Source organism: Ascaphus truei, chromosome 6 (genome assembly GCF_040206685.1).
Source record: "Ascaphus truei isolate aAscTru1 chromosome 6, aAscTru1.hap1, whole genome shotgun sequence".
NCBI lineage: Eukaryota > Metazoa > Chordata > Amphibia > Anura > Ascaphidae > Ascaphus > Ascaphus truei.
Genome location: NC_134488.1, coordinates 83,888,439 through 83,909,046, shown reverse-complemented (window position 1 = coordinate 83,909,046; position 20,608 = coordinate 83,888,439). Strand labels below are relative to the sequence as shown.

Sequence of the window (20,608 nt, the reverse complement as noted above, 5' to 3'; positions counted from 1 at the left end):
CATGCGAATGTGGCAGGTGTCAATCTTGCATACTCCACTACAATAATAAAGTAATCTGATTTATGCACATCCCCTGCATGTCAAATAACCCACTGTAAAGACAGGATGGACCAGAGAGCCAAAGACAGTAAAGCCCACACTAAACTTCAATTTCCAAACCTCCCAATGATATATTTATGAAAATAAAAACACAGTAGTTCATGGTTTAACGGCATCCATACACTACAGTAGATTTAATGGTGCAGTCCCATTGTGGACCAGACTGAACTAATGGCAGAAATAGGATTAATAGAATAAAACTAGCACTTACATTTTTTTTCTAAAAATCAGAAAAACTAATTTTAAATAATTGTAAAACCATGGTTACAATGATGAAAATATTCTTATGTTTTTAGCTTCCTCCACACCAGGAAGTCAGATTTATGGATGTCCAAGGGAGACAGGAGGGTGAGAGAAGGGAGACAGGAGGGAGAGAGAAGGGAGACAGGAGGGAGAGAGAAGGGAGACAGGAGGGAGAGAGAAGGGAGACGGGAGGGAGACGGGAGGGAGACGGGAGGGAGACAGGAGGGAGAGAGAAGGGAGACAGGAGGAAGAGAGAAGGAAGACAGGAGGGAGAGAGAAGGGAGACAGGAGGGAGAGAGAAGGGAGACGGGAGGGAGACGGGAGGGAGAGAGAAGGTAAGAACAGAAAAAACATAATAATCTTGAGGCCACAATATTTACAAACACTCTCAGGATAAACCTTTAAAAATTCCAAATCATTGTTTAATAATTTTTTTAAGGCAATCACAGTTTTACTATAATAAACATATTATGGTCATTAGTTAATCTCTGTCCTACTTGAGTGCACTTTGAAGGTGAGCCAGTTGTATTTTTAACATAACGTTCTGGCTATGTATGTATATGTATGATTTTAAGGCCGTAACAGTATGTTATAGTGTACACATTTATTTATTTTATCAACCAAGGCAAAGCATAGAAAAAAATGTGATAATTCACTTAAGAGCAAGACCAATCTTCATCAATTTTTTTACATTTAAATATGAAAATATATTGCTTATTTATGAAAGACTCCTGGCTTCAAAAGAGGCGAAATTTGAGCTTCTTCAATAAAACTGGCTACCTTTCTCATGCCTAAAAAAGATACATTTACTAACAAACCAACCAGCCGCGATGAAAGAGCAGCTGGCACAAAGGTGTCACTGCAAACACTATTTGGTAAAGAGGGATTAGGATCTTACCTTCCATTGGAGTGTTAGGATCTGGCCGGTTAGCAAAAACCACATCCACATATTCTAGCTGCAGCCTTTCTAATGATGCCTTTAAACCTAGGCCAAAACAAAACAAACATAACATGAAAAACCCGGCAGAACATAGCATTGTACATCCAAGTATAAAGGTGCAGGGTCATTAAGCACTGCTACGGGTTAGCACGCCCGATCCGTCGCCAACTCCCATTCAAGTCAATAGGAGTTAACGCCTGGTCAGGTGAGTCTGCCCCAACGTTTCTAAAGTAACTGGCAATAATGGCAGCAAAATGTGCTTATTCGGGTGAAGTGCTTGGGGGAAAAAATATTTTAAAAAATCCCGAACTAGTCAACTACTGATTTAATCTTTAACGATGGGCAGTTACAAAGCTAGCAAATGAACTGTGTTCACTAAAAAAAGATAAAGGGTCATTAATGTGCACTATATACCTTCAATGATATGTTTTCTGGATAAACCTCTTTCAGTCTCTGCCCTAAAATACAACAAAAATGTGTTACTAGCATTTTTTATGTAGAAATGTTTATTACAAGAGCAATTAGAAAATGAATGCCACGTACTTTCCTCCCCAGAAGATTTTGGTAGTAATAACCAAGCTGGACCGCCTAAAAAAAGAGAGCAGATAATGCTTTAAAAACTAACAGTAGAGTAAGAAGAGACAAATTTCTAGGCCTACATAACGCATTAAAATGACTGTAATATGTTGTTGGGCTTGGACTGTGAATTAGCGTAGCTGTAGTGTTAAGGTAAAGACGAATGTACTGTATGTATAACGAATGGTTAACTACAATATGTAAACCTTATCAAAACGGAGTCATCTCTATATACTGTAAGCCAAGAATGTTCTGTTCATCTATAATATTTTAGACCTTTCCCAATGTATCAGTATGTTGATATTGTAATATTTATGGAGAACCTCCTGTATATCTCACACTTCCATTGTCCATGCTGCAGAATATGTTCAAGCCTTATAAATAAATAACAGCTACTAATAACCAAGATCCAAATCACGGTCAGTTCGGGTTTCTATTTTGAATAAATAATTCCCTTCATTCTAGCTAATGAAGTAGCGAACCCGACTGGCACCAGAACCCCTTGCATGATATTTCTGACATAGGAAAGAACGGATGCATTTTGTTTGTTTTTTTCATTGAAAACCATGAATTTAAAAAACACATTTATTAAGTTATTAGCTATATCATATTTACATTCAAATATAAAAGCAGGTTGTAATTGAGTTTCACAATTGACAGGGAGATCTCAAATTAAGCGCACTTATTTTAATGTCCATTTATTATTTATTACGGTCTTTTCCCCCTTCAGAGTAAAAATTAAAATGAAACTGTTCACCACATGAAAGATTCATCACTGAGCTGGAAAGCACAAACATTAAAATAGCAGAATAATTACCTCCAACCTTTCTTCTTGATGATATTTCCTAACACAACTTCAGCCCTACAAAATAATGTTTCAATGAGCATTAAGTGTTATATTCTTTATGGACAAAATGCATGTCATTAGAATCGATCATTTGAAATAATGGAAGGATATGGCCCATATTTATCGAGCCGTCTTCTGCTGCTGCAAATAGCTCACTGACCGTTCATTTTAATGGGCTGTGAGTCTTCCAGTTCCAGGAGGGGTCTTATGGCAGAAGGCTGCTTAGTAAATATAGCACCATATATGTCTATCTGTTAAAAGATTTGAAAACCAAGAAAAATCAGGAGAATGTGCCCCACAAAAAGGAATTTGTGCATTGATACAGTATCTTGTTTTTATTGGTTTAGCTACAGGCCTGCACAACTCCAGTCCTCGAGGGCCGCAAACAGGCCAGGTTTTCAGGATATCCCTACTTAAGCACAGCTGGCTTAATTAGTGGCTCAGTATGACTAATTGAGCCAGCTGTGGTTAAGTAGGGATATCCTGAAAACCTGGCCTGTTTGCGGCCCTCGAGGACTGGAGTTGTGCAGGCCTGGTTAGCATATAATGACCTGTGACCACAGAAGCATTGTAGAAAGTTGGTGAAAACGTTACAAAAAAAAAAAAGCAGATCTTGAGGTTTTAGGAGAGGATAAGGTCAGAATCATTAAGCTATAAAAAGCAGGGAAATACTGACAATGATTTATTGACAGATCAAGAATACAGAAGGCACATTAAGCTGGTTGTACATGTGCACTTAAAAATGAGTAATGTACTAGAGCAAAGTACAGGATAATGTTTATAGATAATAGGATGCTTGGAAAAGTATACTCAAAAGAAGTCTGAAGTCAGCAGCATTTGAATAATACACACAACTAGAATCAGGTAAAAGTATATAGGTCCGACAGCACCAACTCAGAACGTAATAGATATAGATACAGGGGCCTATGCAGAGAGCAGCGCTATTTCGAAATTCGCCATTTTTTGGAGAAAATCGCGCAGAAAGCAGCAGAAAATGGCGAGTTCCGAAAAACGCGCCAATTTTTCTTTTCTATTTGTAAAACTCGCCTCGCGGCTGGCGAGAACCTCAATCTCGCCAGTTTTAAAAATATCCGTATGCAGAGAGGCGCGAACGGCATCTAGCGGCTGTTCGCGCCAATAAAATGGCGCGATTGTCTCCTTTTTGCCTCGCCAAAAAAAACTGGCAAGAAGCTGCCGCTCGCGGCCATTGCAAAGGGAAAAAAAAGGCGCGAATTTGTTTTTACACGTTTCTGAAGCGCGCATCTCGCCAATTTAAACTCGCCACACGCATCCATGTTAAACATAGCAGAATTCGCACTTTTCTGCATATGGAGAATAAAACTCTCCAAAAAAGCTACTTTTTAATAAATTCGCCAATTTTAAAATTCGCTGCTCTCTGCATAGGCCCCACAGTATATTCAAATGTAGGTACAACGAGATCAAGAATGAGGGATCCTAATTACCTCTAGCATAATAGTAGAAAATGAAGGGAGTTCCCAGCACTCAAAAGAGATCAGTTGATAAAGATTGTGACAAACACACGAGTCAATGGAAGAAAAAGTAGATTATTTTTGACAAATGAGAAATATCATAGTGTGTACAGAAAACATGTGCAATAACACAACTATTAAAGAATACATGTCACATAGGTAATACAAAAATATCACTGAGTTCACGAAACAACACAACACTTACAATAACTCCAGAATATATACAAACATATATCAACTCTGTTACTTGTCCGCTATGATGACTCGAAGAGATAGTGAAGATCCACCTTTAAGATCCATCTTAAAACCCACCTCCTTAATGAAGCTCCATGGCTGATACTTTACACTTTGACCATGGCCCCTTACAAACACACTTACCGGAACACCTTCCTACTGTCTCTGTCGGTTCTTCCTACTTACCAATTAGATTATAAGATCTTCGGAGCAGGGACTTCTTTTCCTAAATATTACTTTTATGCCTGAAGCACCTCTTCCCATTATGTGTTATTTGTTATTTATATGCTTGTCACATGTATTACTGCTGCGAAGGGCTATGTACATGAATGACGCTATATAAATAAAGATATAGATACATACAGTACATACCGAAATGAGATGGGAAATATCAGCACTGATACACTAAACATCCTAAAAAGGAGGAAAGGATGGGAAACAAATGATGGGACAAAGAAGACACAATTAAACAAGGAGGTCAATGTTTCAGGGGATAAAGCCCATTCCAACGTGTCAAATAAAGATGGTACTTCCCTTCTAAGATAAATGCACACACAAATGCCTAAATCTGCACAAAATAACCCACACATCCACTGTGACCGATGAGTTGGGACTGTGTTGAGTTCACCATAACATTGATTTGAGGGTTTTTTGGTACAAATGTAGTCATTTTTTGGTTCATTTTTACTTACAAGGGAAGTACTGTACCACCTGTATTTGATGCGTAATGTATCCAGTGCTGGTATTTCTCATAATTTCGGGCTCTTTACCATCTCTTTGAGTTCTCATAGTGGATATATATCAGAGTTTACATATACTGTATGTGTGTACATATTCTGTATTCTACTGTTATTGTCAGTCTCTATTTGACATATATTCTTTATGAGATGTGATATTGCACATGTTTCAGTGCATACTTTTTCTATTATTGACTCATGTCTCTGGTCTTTATTTTAGTATCTCTTTTGAGTGCTGGGAACCACCTTAATTTTCTACCAGAATCAGATGTTTTGTATTCTTCTTGTATTCCCAAGTAGTTGTACAGACAGGTGCGGGTGAGTAGTCTGAAGTTTCCATCCTGCACTTTGCAATGTTTAGTGGATTCATCTTTATACATCAATAAGCAATGTGTACAGTATGTAGCACATTTAAAGATATAGTAATGCTCAGCTAAATATAAAATGTGGTTCTATTGTTGCTTTGTACATTTTTGGTAAAGCTAATCTGCTCCACTTCTCCTACACTGGCGACACACTTTATTCGAGCTCGGCTAGTCCCACGAATTCGGGTATACTCGGGTGTATTGAGGTTTGTGACTGTTTTCTGCCCGAGTGCATTGCGTTATTTTCCAGGCAGGGATTGAAGCATTTTATTCCCGCTGGCTGCAATACTGCACAGTATATATATATATATATATATATATATATATATATATATATATATATACTGCATTACAATTCATGAATTTATGCCACCTGGTAGACACGCGAAGCATTGCAGCCTATTAAATCCTAATCATTATCATTTAACAGATCAGCCGCCCGTCAGCCAGGCATGAACCGTGGCTGGGAAGGCAAACGCAACGGGGCTTGTCAGAGGTGAGGAGCGGCGCATTCCAGGTATCTGCCAGGTACATACTGGGTATTTGCTCGAATAAAGTGTGTCGCAGCAATACATTTTCAGTAGTCAGACTTAACGTTATTCAAATTGTATGAAGTTTAATAGAAAGCAACATTTTTGCGTGTTCATGTAAATTGGCCAACATCACAACGGTTCTTCAAGTAACAAAAGATAAAAGTAGAAGTGACTAGAATTATTTTTTTAAAGCCGATAAAGTGTAATTACAGGTATACAGCCGAACCCCGTTATAACGCGGTCCTTGGGGGCCACAGAATGAGACTGCGTTATAACCGGGAATGCGTTAAAATTTTGGCGCGCTGTAGCGGATCGCGCTATAACAGGGTTGAGCTGTAGCAAGACTTGCTGTCCCCAGCACCGCGTTGGGGACCGTGTCTGCCGCGATCCCACTGTGGGGGGTCCGTGCTCCTGGATATGACCACCTGCAGCTCTAATCCTTCCGGGCCGCGATCGTCGCAGTCACGGCAACACAAACAGTACATCTTGCTACATTTGTACATATGGTGCAACTTTCTGAAATCTGTAGCAAAGAGTAAAATAGGTGTAAAATTGCAAAGAAAAACGATATGTAGTATGCGATATTAAATGCACATGTTGCATTCAATGCTGCCAAGGTATCTTAGATTAGATCTTAAATTGTATTTATGCTATATTGTGACAGCAATATAAATCTTCCAGGTAACAAACACGTGACAAAAAAAACCTAACAGATGCAAAATCCAAGATAACTATTTAAGACAGATGAGGTAGAATCATAACGAATGGCAGAGGGGAATAGGAATAAATAGATAGGGTAATACAGGGATAGAATGGATAGTGGGAAACATGCAGTGCATGTAGGGCCGGTGCAAGGATATTTGGCACCCTAGGCAAACATTCAGCCCTTCGGGGGCCCTCCCCCCCCCCCTACACCACCACCACCCTCCCACCCCACTGAACTCAAACTCTGATCGAGCATCACAAAGAGCGGATATTCGAGTTTGAGGTCTGGAACGCAGGACCAATGAGACATGTAGCGACGCCACGAGGAAACCAGAAACTGCAGTTTGGGGGTACCGGGGAAAGCTGCCAGAATACCAGCCTAAAGATCAGAAAGGACTCATGGAGGAATTGATCACGGAAAGGCTCCTCATCACTATGCCTACTGTATTATTCAAGCCTGTGCAGTCTGTTGGGTTGCAAGTATTTGTTGGGTCTGTCCTGTTTGTCTAGTATTGGTACGGAGTAGCGCCTCTCTTGGACTATATATTGCATTTTCAGCACATTCTGTGCAGCATTGCAATTTTCTTTATGTAAATGAAAATGTGCGTGAGTATTTGTGAAAAGTGCTTGAACGGTCACTCAAGTAATGGATTGTTTGAACACAAATGCACAGATGACAAAGATTGACCAATGCAATACAGACGCAAGAGTGCTCAAGAACAAACATTTAGGAACACGTATTCTTCTTCTTTAGTTTTATTCATTTCAACCGCATCCATTCGAACAACGTATTTTACCCTTCCATACATATTGTATATGCACCAGCCCTTATGAAAGGCATTTAAGATTAACGTAGACGTTGCATACAGAAAAAAAAATGCTGCTTCTTTAACCCCAAAGGACAACACACCGTCTGCTTTATGAGCTAGTAATTCCCAGTCCCAAAAGTGGGCATTGGACGCAGCAGGCAATTCAGGGGAATGCCAAGTGTCATAGCGATGTCTCCCTTACTGATTTACAGCAATGACGCATGCTGTGCCCTCTGTACAGGAAAGATAAAGCCTGACATATGGAAAACATTGAACCACACAGATTAGGTTGAGATTGAAGACACGACTTACTTTCCTGCAGCGTAGACTTCTGCTGTGTCGAAAAGGTTTATTCCGTTATCATATGCCAAGGTCATCAGTTGCTCTGCCATCTGTGAATTGATATCAGTAATGTTTATAGATCCCTTAGATTCCAAAATAATTGGCATTGTGTACAGAGATGCAAGTCTTCCAGTAATTTATAGATGAGCAGAACAGCGACTGAAAAGTAGCATTGTACGTTCTCCATTTCAATGTACACTTTCAACCTTGCTTGACATTAACTAATTTTAAGTAACTAAACTGTCATGTTCAACCTTTCCAATGTAATGTTGTCAATTACTAGGTCAGCATACGTTTCAAGTGATGTTAGGGTCTAAGAAAATAGAAACAGTCACATATTTTCATAGAGATTAAGGAATATCTTGCTTTGACCATGAAAAAACCTTCAATATCATAACTGAAACAGATTATTCTTTAAAAGAATAAAGCTGAACAATGTAGATTACAAGAAATAATAAGATAATGTGCATTTCAATTTACAACCAAGATACAATTATAGTAATCCATCCCAACATGCTTTGTGATTGAGAAGTCATTGGCAAACACAGGTCATGCCAGGATAAAGGGGTGACAGCTGCGAAAGACAGAGGAACTGATAGCCAGACTACTGTAGGTCACTCTTGCTGGTGGTTAATTTAGTCTGTTTGGGTACCTCTGCCCCAGAAGCCCATACATTCATCTTATTTGGGTTTATTCAGTTTATTTTGCAAATCACTCCAATAGGCTGCATTTCATACCAACTGCTGTTAAATAGGATTTCCATCATCTGTTGCAAGTGCTTGGACTCGAACACCCTTCCACAGTTGGGTCTACAGTTAGGCCTGGTCTGCCCTCCAGTTGGGGAAGAGATATACGGTTTGGTATTGATTAAAGAATAAAAGCATCCTGAATTATTAATAGACAGTTAACCCCTTTGCTATCCAACGGCTCTGCAACACATTGCATTGCTGCAAAGAGCTTAATAGTAGTTTCACACCTAAAGATCATCAGAAATGAAATGATCAAACACGAAGACTGGTGTCTTTCACGTATGGATATATATATCCAGTGGTCAGGGGTAGGCTGCTTTAGTCCATCTCATCAATAATGAACACTAGCCACAAGGGAGATGGGAATTGAAGATTTAAAAATGATATCCTGCAATTAATCCTATTAATAACCAACATTTTGCTCCATGGCCACACCAAGAGAAACAGATCCAGACTGTTCACATGTAAATTGTGTATTCATCCAAACAGAGATTTGCTCACTAAACAGAATTTTGTTGTACTGTATATAATAAAAATAATTTTACCCAAATAGTTTCCTTATTGCCTTTATGAATAGGATGAAAAGCAAATTAAAGATCCCTATTTACAATAAAGTCAGATGTAGATATGATACATGTACAGTAGCAATACTACCAACATGTTTTACTGTGCTACATAACATGACATCTCATTGAGAATTATCGCAACGAGACCCATAACAATAGACCACACAATGACATTTCCAAGGAGTGCTGAATGGCAAATGAGTATAGAAGGTCAATTCCTAAGATTTTTCCAAGGCAGATACTTTAGCGCTCCTGTATTCATTCCGGACAAAACGTCTGTAAGAAATGATTTCACAAGCATAATGCAAGAGAATCACAAGTGCACTCCGAGTGTTTCAGCATATCCTAGTTGTAAAATTAGCTCTTCTGTAAAATGAACTGAATGATCAACAAATCAAAAGGTTCTATGGATTTCCAAATGAATAGGATTTCTTGTTCTAAAATGCTTGGGATTGAAAGGACATTTTTGTCTTAACCATGTAATCCAATTGTTTTAAATTAATTTCCAATGAAATAATCCCTACTTTCAAATCTACAAAATAACAACAAACAGAAAAGCTTCTCTAATATGAGCACAATAAAAAGAACAAAATGAGCCAGAGAAATCCTGTGGATTGGGTGGCCTATCGTTTTATACTGATGCCTAATACAGATGTTCAGTTACACTGAAGTGAGTGCAATCTTTCTTTACCGGAACGTGAGGATGGTAATATTGTCTTTACTATTATTAGAGACTGGCACCTGTTTATATTCACTAGTACATTGAGTGCATGCTGTGGTTTTATTTTATATATATATATATATATATATATATATATATATATATATATATATATATATATATATAATATATATACACAGCAGTTCCTTAAATTTACGGTAATGCAATTATCTAAGCCGATGATCGATACATTCTACCGCGAACAATTGGCGGAGATCCCGCTTCTCAGGGCACGCAATATGGCTGCCTATTTCAAGAGGAAGTGCCGTGGTTAAATGGTTACTATAGCAACTCAAGGAAATTAATACATTACAAATAATTATAAAGGACAGTAGTGAAAAAATGCAGAAAGTATTGTCTAATACTACACAACAGATTTGAAAAAAAACACCTATGATTTTGAATAAAATGCTTCTTTAAGGTAATCTGTATAATTTGCCTTCCTTAGTTATATTTGATTCTAGTGAGACTGCCAACAATGCAGGTGTTTCAAAACCTTGAATAAATCCCAGAATTCAGTCTACAGGTTTGGAATAATAATAAAATACAATAGTCTCTTACAAAGTGAACTAATGTCAGTGGTACGTTTAATGGTAAAATGTGGGCGTTAACAACAACAAATAGAAAAAGGTCAGGTACTTCTAATTTCCCATAATAAACAAATAACTGGCAATACATCAGTGCACTTTAAAGTGTTAGTAGAAGTCAAATGGTCTATTGTGAACTGGTACTCTGAGTAGAGGGTAGAAACCCGCCACATGCAAACAGGTTCACATTTAGAATCTAGTTAGCGTTGGTCATTGTTTTAAAATATTTCAAACTCTGCAGCCTGCCACCTATCACAACTAAACCATTAGATTTCAGTCAAACTGCTGCAAACCTTAGACAAAACGCCTCCTCTAACGTTAATAGATCAAACAGAACACAATTCAGCTCACATGTCAACCCCTCTAAAGTGTTACTAGTATGTTTAGAGTGTACCGGGCCCAACCCTGTGTTGCGATGGGATCATGACATCCTGGAAAGTACATAAGGTGAGAGGAAGGTTCAAGAAGGTTAGGTTTCAGGAGGACAAGTGGAGAGCAGCCTCGGGGAGGTCGATAGGGATGTTCATATTAGAATAGTACAGACCAGGTCCCTGTTACTTTATTATGTTGTAGTTAGGCACAGTACACTGGTTAAGTTAGTATCCTAGAAGATTAAGGGAATCCAATATAAGCTTCAAAGTATGGAGACGACATTCCACAGAGGGCCTCAGTAACGAGGACTCCCGGGTGCCAGCGGATTGGCTTGAACCGCTTATCTGCATTAACAGTACTCTCCGGATGCAGGGAAGTTGCACTTCCCACATAGACCAAAGGTATTGGGGTCACTCGTACCAGGATTCCCAATGGGCCTATCATTACCGAGATAATACAGAGGGGTATCCCGAACAGAAAAGGAAGGGGACCCGGTCTCAGAAAAGTTAAGCAACTAAGATATATACCTCCCTCTGAATGTTAAGTGTGAGCACTCATGGAAGCACAGAATGCATCGATAACAATAGAGAAACAGTATAACGTTGTTTAAAGTGTGGTTTGGGGCCTCTCTGCCTGGGGACCTGAATAAAAGACTGTTGTATGATAAAAGTTCCTGTCGCCATTATTCCACAACCTTGCTACCTCATTGCCCAGGCACCTGAATCCAGCACTAAGTCAAGATAACCCATGCACAGTAGCCATACTGTACATAACACACTGATGTTATCTCCCTAGAAGCCGGGCAGGGAGGGTTACATGTGTAACATCTGTGGTACAGTAACATCTGACGTACAGCTTACACTTTAGTCGGCGAAACGAAGCAGCACTCACTAAAGTGATGTTTAAAAGAAGCATTATGTGAGCTTCTAAAAAAAAAAAAAAGGAATACAGTCATCATATTTCAGAGAGCTGTGGCTCCTGTTACTAGACTAAGTCCCACCTGCAACACTAAGTGACATGTAGATTGGCAAGATGCTGTATGAAGCCAACATGTGGAATTTGCAGTCAGTAACATAAAAGGAAAAACGGGAATGAGGGAAAGCAGCAAAGCTTTAAAGACGCAATCCAAGCCATGTATTTATTTTTTTCTTCCTTTTTTTTAACACAGGATTGAAGCAGGGGGTCTCCGGAGCCGAACCCCATTAATTTCAGCTTCGGGGACCCCCTGCTTCCGGAGATACTTATTACCTCCATAGGGGGTGCCGGTAGCTACTTCAGGGTTCACATTTTGGTTGCTTTTCAAAGCTCCCAGGCCCTATGGGCCAAAAGGAAAGTGTGGCTTCCTATTGGCCCATGTGATCGAGGACTTTAAACTGCAGGAAACATCAGGAGATACCGGCACCCCCTTCTGAGGTATCTCTAGAAGCATGGGGTCCCCGGAGCTGAAATAAATGGGGTTCAGCTCCGGGGACCCCCTGCTTCAATCCTGTATTTAAAAAATTAAGGAAAGAAAAAAACACTTGGATTGCTCCTTTAAGACACGGTTGGCCTTGCCTACATGTGGCTTATCTTTCGGTGTAATGTTACTGCCTTTGAAGCAGGTAAATGCGACTGTCCGCATCATGTGACCACTGGCAAGCCCTCTACCTCCCTATAAATTCTATCAGTTTAATAGGAAAGAGACTTAAGCCTGAAAATGAACGGAAAGCTGTACTTAAACCCCATTATAATATTGGAAGAGAAAAAAAATAAATGTTGGTTTATATTAAGGAGAGTTTTACATTTTTTTTTATTATCCAAGTCTGCCACTAAAAAGTAAATTATTACATTACAGACCTTAAAGCCAACCTAAGGGCCACAAAATGCATGCTTTGTGATATTGTTGCTTTGCGTAAACAGCCACACTTCAACATCACTCCTGTAAGTGTTTTTGAATTAAAAAAAAAAAAATGTTTTTAAGTACTGTACGACAAATCACTTTTTTCCAAAAAAGTTCAAAAAGATTATGATAAAGGCAATGTCAAAATACCATATGAAATATAACAAGTTTGGGAAATGTAGATGAAAACAGTTGACAATGGAAAATCATCTACATAACCATTCCATAGTATTTCAGAAAATACAAAATCACTTCATTTGGCATATTCATGCGTTCAGAAATCAGGTAAAACAATTACCAGTGCAGGGGATATGTAGCCCTATTAACTAAGCAATGTTACTCCATAAGACACCTCTCAACAGGTTTACTTGATCGGGCTGCAAGGTGTTTTCGGCTTCTGGAAGGTGCAGTATGGCATGCCAGAGGTTTATTAAATATGGGCCATTGTCTGATGTGGATTCTAGCGGACTGTCTCTACTGCAAAGTAAGCCATTTCCTTCCTTATAGGCAGTACTATAAACAGAAGGCTAAGCACAAACAGCACTTAAATATTTAAAATCAATGCCGTGTTTGCCAAGTAATGCATTGTGTACTCATCACTGCAGGGATTTCTTGGTCACATCCGATCCACATTAGTTGCCTGTTTTATACCTCATTTGTTAACCTTTTCCACAGAAATGTGGTATACAAACAATACATTGTTACAAGTTGTGTCAAGTTGATCATTCAGTCTCAGGCCTCTTCAGCCATATTAGGACATTACAAACGTATCTTTGTAGTGGAATATTAAAATGATGCTAGTCATAGTTTAATGTATTAACACAGTACAAAGGGGCGACCACCAAAATAAAAATTACATTTTATCAACGTTACCCAATATTCTTTAATAAATGAGGGCTTCCCAGGAAGATTTAGGTTTGCAAAAACCACAGGGGCAATTTCAATCCTGCTGTGCTTGAACTTTCTAACTTTATCATTATTTTGGCTATGAAACTTTTCAATCAATGTTTATGTACGTGTAGCAAGAAATCACTTCAGGACATAAATGTACAAATGAGAGATGTTACTTTATAAATCAGGGTAGTTCTAACTTAGGCATTGATTATAGTTGGCGCGGGAGACAGAGCGCATGGCGGTGCGTGCGTCTGTCGCCCAAGCGATGTGTGCACTGTAGATGGAGGCGATGGGGAGGCGTCACCAGGCTGGGTCGCCCTCATTGGCAGAACCGCACACGTGACGCGGCCGTCACACAAGAAAGCAAAAACTTTTGTCGGCTCAAAATTATGCCACGTGGTCGCTCTTCATCGGTCACGCGCACTATGGGCGGCCTCATAGCGGTGCTATCAGTTGTGTGCGCCATCGCGCTTGCTATAATCCCGGCCTTAGTCTTTAAGGATCCACAACGAGTTATTATTTCCCAGGGCAATACACAACAAGATGGTTTAGTGATCGTTACAGCTAGGTAATTAAGCAAAATACAGGTTAGAAGAATATTGAAAACCAGGCGTGAATGGTCCTTGAGTACTTAACTAGCGCTGAATCCTGGAGGACTGAGCTTGGACCACCCTGCTCTGAACAGAAAATGAGTCACACTGATGAATAGTAAGCAGATCCATAAACAAAATCACAAATACAGAACGTTTCCTCATCCAGTCAGTGTAAGATTTCTTCACAGCCATTACATATGTGCCCATTGTTATCATTTGCAAGCTAAATGCCAGAAAAGCAGAAGCACATCTTACCTCATCAGTGATCTGACCTCCAAACGTTACCCATGTACCTTTAAAACACACAATATAATGTAAAAAATATGATCTGCATAACCAAGGGCACTATAAAAACTGACATTACAGAAACACAAATATAAATCTCATACTTGATAAAATCTTTGTAGAAGACTAAAAAGGTTACATTTTAGTATAAAAGGTTGAGCACTACAATGTTGGAAGTGAACATGGCTTAAGAATATTTAAAAATGGTATGTACAGTATAAGCGTCTCCGATGTCCATTGTCTATGTTTTTAAACATTATTTGGAGCTCATAAAGGTGGCCTTTTTTGATGCCCCTACAGTATGTTCAGTACATCCAATATAAAGTACCCGAGACATGATCAAGGTATTACTTTTACACAGTGCTATGGAAATGTTGGAGTTTCTAGACTACCCCTTAAATCAATACAACAGGAATTTAATATTAATGGACCAACACAAACAAGCATATAGATATTATTGGACGAGCCACTGCTTCAAGTTCATGCACAGAAGAAAAAAAAAAGAAAAGAAGAACTATAGTTGCTTATGTTGGTAAAATACAAGGTCAAATTGTAGAAATAATGTATTTTTGTTTAAAGACCAATAAAACTATAGTTATCAATACGGTAGTCAAATTGCATTGCGCAAATGCATCAATTGTCCAAAGAAATTTTCCAACATAAAAAGGCATTTACATTATTTTATAATGACTTCTGTAGATATTTTCAACATAAGTATTTCAACAACAAAACATCTATCCATAGGACACACTAAACTATAGTTAATCTGTTAAAATGAAAATGCACAAATAAAAGTATTTACATGTGAATGATGTATGTTTGGTATTGGGTTACTTACCTAAGCCAAGGCAGGAAACTCTTAAACCGGACTTGCCAAGATTTCTGGAAAACAGACAGACTAGCTATTGTATCCTCACAAGACAACAACAATTCAAATAAAGGATGTACAGAACGTCCCGTTATCCTACATAACATCTCAGTTCATTGCATGCAAAGTCTTTCATTCTTTGAGTGCCCCTTGATGTAGCCCCTGGTTTTTCTAGGGTGGATGGTGAGTAACGGAAGAGGAGGACTCCGTGATGGCGATTTGTTGAGGAGCTGTGGCACTATGGTAGTTAAGATAGTGCATTCCATCTGACACATGTCTTAAGACATAAAAACTCTGCAAATAATTAAACACTTGGGCACGTCACAACTCTACATTTTTTTCTCCCATTGTTGTGTTGCATAGACCAATTATATGACAATACTGTACCTACAAAATGCACATTTCATGGCATAATGTATCATCACTCATTGTAACAATACCTGCTTCTCTAGCAACAAAACAATTTGCGTGGCTCTGGAACTTTGCACGTTTCATTTAATTCAGTCATTTTTTAAAGATATAACTTATACCCTACACTTGTTATTTGGATAGTTTGATTTTATTTACACTTGGTAATGTAAAGCAGCAATCATGACAGTTTCAACCCGTTTTTCTTACAGGGTGGGACCTGGAGGTTCCTCCAGAGCTGAATCAGGCTATTTTCACCTAGGAGGATCCTGCAGTTCCGGAGATATTTACCGGTGACGTTACCAGCGTTACTTACTGGTATTTAAAGGGGATTTAAATAACCATCCAATAGGAAGCCAGATCCGATAATATGGTTTCCTATTGGCCCGCAGTACCTGTGAGAGTTTGTGGCCAGTTTATATCGCTTGGAGGAAGATGTAAAACTGTCAGCTCAACAGAGCTGAAAATAGTGCAGTTCAATTTCGGAGGGCCCTGCAATTCCCATTCTGTACAAAAAAACAAGTACAGTAATGGGAATTGCTGCTTTAAAAAGCTGTACTCTGTGATACACAATTAAGTGCTGTTGTGTAGTATTTTAACAAATATTTGTATGCTTTCAAATTCACAATAAAATGTCAAAAGTGTTATGCTGTATAATATAGAGCCAGTATATACTGTATATATATATGTTAAAGATATATCCATATCAATATATGATATATATATATATATATATATATATATATATATATATATATATATCAGGTAATAGAGAACCATAGGCACTCCGTCTGAATAGAAAAAATGGGTGCAAATCTTGTACAAATAAATAGGCAATACGATACCGCACGTGGACGAATATCAGAGGCAGCACTCCAAATGAATATCAAAAATCCTGTATTATTCAACATTCTGGATATGATGTTTTGTTGAATAATACAGGATTTTTGATATTCATTTGGAGTGCTGCCTCTGATATTCGTCCACGTGCGGTATCGTATTGCCTATATATATATAAATATATATATCCACGCGCACACCTCTCATAGTGTATTACATTTATTTAATATAAGTATAAATGTTGTAAGGCAAAGCCAGAAATGTATACTCACAGTAAGAAATTTACATTTTCTTTTTTAAATGGCAGCCAGTGTAAATATAAAACATAACCTATTTTACGTTTTCTTTTGCCTGTTATGGAATGGGACTATACTTTGAAGAAAAGACAGGCGGTAAAATGAGGGAATAAAAGCCTATATATCAGTGTTTGAACACTAAAAGACTAGAGTATTACTGTGAAAAAAGGCAAGAGTATGGTTCCTGAAAGGCGATTTTTGTGGATGCTAAAGTTGGTTTAACGATCTCCAAAATGATTGTTAAATTGCTTAGCTTTAAAAAGACAAAGGCGGAGCACATCAACATATGAATGAAAAAACGATGCTACAATTAATCCATTGACCCAGTAGAAAAGGAGGAAGAGTTTCCATGTTATTTCTTTATAAAAACACCACATTATTTCATCAAGACATATAATAAATGCAGAGGGAAAAAACTAAATAAAACCAGCATTTTAGAAGTAAACCAGACTGATCTCTAGATGCAGTATACACACACACCCCTATATTATATAGTGTGTGTGTGTGTGTGTATATATATATATATATATATATATATATATATATATATATATATATATATATTCATGTAGAGGTATCAGTACCGTGTTAGCCGAGCTTCAATAATCAAAAAATAAATAGATGATACCGTTCTGTGGCTAACGAAATGCTTTTATTTGTGCGAGCTTTCGAGATACACTGATCTCTTCTTCCGGCGATGTTACAATGAATGAAGCAAGGATTACTTAAAAACAGTGTCTCTCGGAATGTTATCTGTGCTGGTCCTTCCCCCGGTGTGGATGAGATTTATGGCTGGAGGTGTCAAAGGGTAACTGAAAGCAAGTGAAGAAAGAGTGTGTGTGTGTATCAGTGTGAATAAAAATGAATGGAGAGCCCACAGTATAAACAGTGCTCTACACACATTCATATCCCCTCTCACTCCACACACACCTTGTGTAGAGCACTGTTTATACTGTGGGCTCTCCATTCATTTTTATTCACACTGATACACATACACACTCTTTCTTCACTTGCTTTCAGTTACCCTTTGACACCTCCAGCCATAAATCTCATCCACACCGGCGGAAGGACCAGCACAGATAACATTCCAAGAGACACTGTTTTTAAGTAATCCTTGCTTCATTCATTGTAACATCGCCGGAAGAAGAGATCAGTGTATCTCGAAAGCTCGCACAAATAAAAGCATTTCGTTAGCCACAGAACGGTATCATCTATTTATTTTTTGATATATATATATATATATATATATACACGAGAAGAAAGAAAGCGCCCGATCCTAGTGTAATATGAAAAATACACATTTAATGTTTCCAATAAAAGTCCAACAAATTAAACTCACAAACAAACGTGATAAATAAGCATGTAATGAGTTATACTCAGTCACCAAACGCTGGACATCTCCGCTCCGCTCACACGCCTCTCTCCCTCGTGTAGTCCCAGCACCCCTGAGCCACTGTCCAGCAGGGGCCTCAGAGATTGCGCAACCTCTCCCAATGTAACCCGGAAGTACACCGAACGAAACAGCAACTCTGGATGGGAGGAAATGATAGTAGGACCTTAGGAGGGGGTGGGGGGGGGGGGAAGTTCGTCAATGCGTGGCAGCGTCACAAAGTCCCAGCAGAGACGGAAGAAACGCGTAGGGTTTCTGGCATTGAATCTATGGTGGTCGAGCAGTTCCTGGCACCAGCGTGAGGACGTAAGGACGTGTGTAAAGATCTTTCCGGGTCCCGGTGTTCCACAAGAGAGGTGAATGGTGGCCGCACGCTGTAAATAAGCGCTCCTAAAATAAAGAACTTTCATCTTGGAGACAGCAGCTGATACAGACACAAGATCTGGAACCATTGTGGATACCTACACACACAGAGGTGACCGTGGAGTCTTCAGTTGGTGCATGGGCTGGTCCCATAATATGCCTTATTTTATCGGACAAATTGTAAGTGTGCAATTGGCTTGTCCATGATGTATTAAAAAAAAATTCGTCTGAATTTACACAAGGATCGGGCGCTTCTTTTTTCTTTTTCTCTAATATATATATATATATATATATATATCATGTGCATAATTAGATGTACAGATATTGTATATCTAACACTTCTTACGGTCTTGATTTCAGAACTTGACAAACATTGGTGGTTTGGTATTTTGACACTTGTCTCAAGAGAAAATAGTCCCTTTTAATAACTCTCCAAGCACAGGGAAACATGATTATTTAGGATTGCAGGAGTCTGAACTTGCTAAAACCCATTGATGTAACCGAGATAAATAACAGTAGTGTAAACTATTTGATAACTGTCACTTTATCCCTTTATTACAGTAAGTAGAGGTTCACAACGAATAAATATAACTTCTAGCGAATAAATGTACAGGAAATCACAACTAAAATACGTGTACAGGAAATCACACCTACAATACGTGTGCAGGAAATCACACCTACAAAACGTGTACAGGAAATCACACCTACAATACGTGTACTACAGGAAATCACACCTACAATACGTGTACTACAGGAAATCACACCTACAATACGTGTACAAGCATACCCCGCATTAACGTACGCAATGGGACCGGAGCATGTATGTAAAGCGAAAATGTACTTAAAGTGAAGCACTACCTTTTTCCCACTTATCGATGCATGTACTGTACTGCAATCGTCATATACGTGCATAACTGATGTAAATAACGCATCTGTAACAGGCTCTATAGTCTCCCTGCTTGCGCACAGCTTCGGTACAGGTATGAATCTGGTATTGCTGTTCAGGACGTGCTGACAGGCGCATGCGCGAGCTGCCGTTTGCCTATTGAGCGAGATGTACTTACTCGCGAGTGTACTTAAAGTGAGTGTCCTTAAACCGGGGTATGCCTGTACTACAGGAAATCACACCTACAATACGTGTACTACAGGAAATCACACCTACAATACGTGTACAGGAAATCACACCTACAATACGTGTGCAGGAAATCACACCTACAATACGTGTGCAGGAAATCACACCTACAATACGTGTGCAGGAAATCACACCTACAATATGTGTACTGGAAATCACACCTACAATACGTGTGCAGGAAATCACACCTACAATACGTGTACAGGAAATCACACCTACAATACGTGTACAGGAAATCACACCTACAATATGTGTACAGGAAATCACACCTAAAATACGTGTACTGGAAATCACACCTACAATACGTGTACTGGACATCACAACTACAATACGTGTACAGGAAATCACACCTACAATACGTGTACTGGACATCACAACTACAATACGTGTACAGGAAATCACACCTACAATACGTGTACTACAGGAAATCACACCTACAATACGTGTACAGGAAATCACACCTACAATACGTGTGCAGGAAATCACACCTACAATACGTGTGCAGGAAATCACACCTACAATACGTGTGCAGGAAATCACACCTACAATATGTGTACTGGAAATCACACCTACAATACGTGTGCAGGAAATCACACCTACAATACGTGTACAGGAAATCACACCTACAATACGTGTACAGGAAATCACACCTACAATATGTGTACAGGAAATCACACCTAAAATACGTGTACTGGAAATCACACCTACAATACGTGTACTGGACATCACAACTACAATACGTGTA

The 20,608-nt window shown here is 38.8% G+C and overlaps 1 protein-coding gene across 11 annotated transcripts in view; it reads right to left on the bottom strand.

The window, feature by feature from the left end:
• KCNAB2 (potassium voltage-gated channel subfamily A regulatory beta subunit 2) overlaps nucleotides 1-20,608 on the bottom strand; it is a 189,057-nt gene that overhangs the window by 17,749 nt on the left and 150,700 nt on the right. For 10 of the 11 annotated variants that reach the window (XM_075604953.1, XM_075604958.1, XM_075604957.1 and 7 more), the window contains 7 exons: nucleotides 15,405-15,448; nucleotides 14,537-14,574; nucleotides 7,891-7,970; nucleotides 2,676-2,720; nucleotides 1,826-1,870; nucleotides 1,697-1,740; nucleotides 1,241-1,327 (listed from right to left, as the gene is read on the bottom strand). In XM_075604953.1, the coding sequence (XP_075461068.1) occupies nucleotides 1,241-1,327; nucleotides 1,697-1,740; nucleotides 1,826-1,870; nucleotides 2,676-2,720; nucleotides 7,891-7,970; nucleotides 14,537-14,574; nucleotides 15,405-15,448 (383 nt within the window). The remainder of the gene's footprint in view (nucleotides 1-1,240; nucleotides 1,328-1,696; nucleotides 1,741-1,825; nucleotides 1,871-2,675; nucleotides 2,721-7,890; nucleotides 7,971-14,536; nucleotides 14,575-15,404; nucleotides 15,449-20,608) is intronic. The other variant, XM_075604960.1, reaches the window with a different exon arrangement.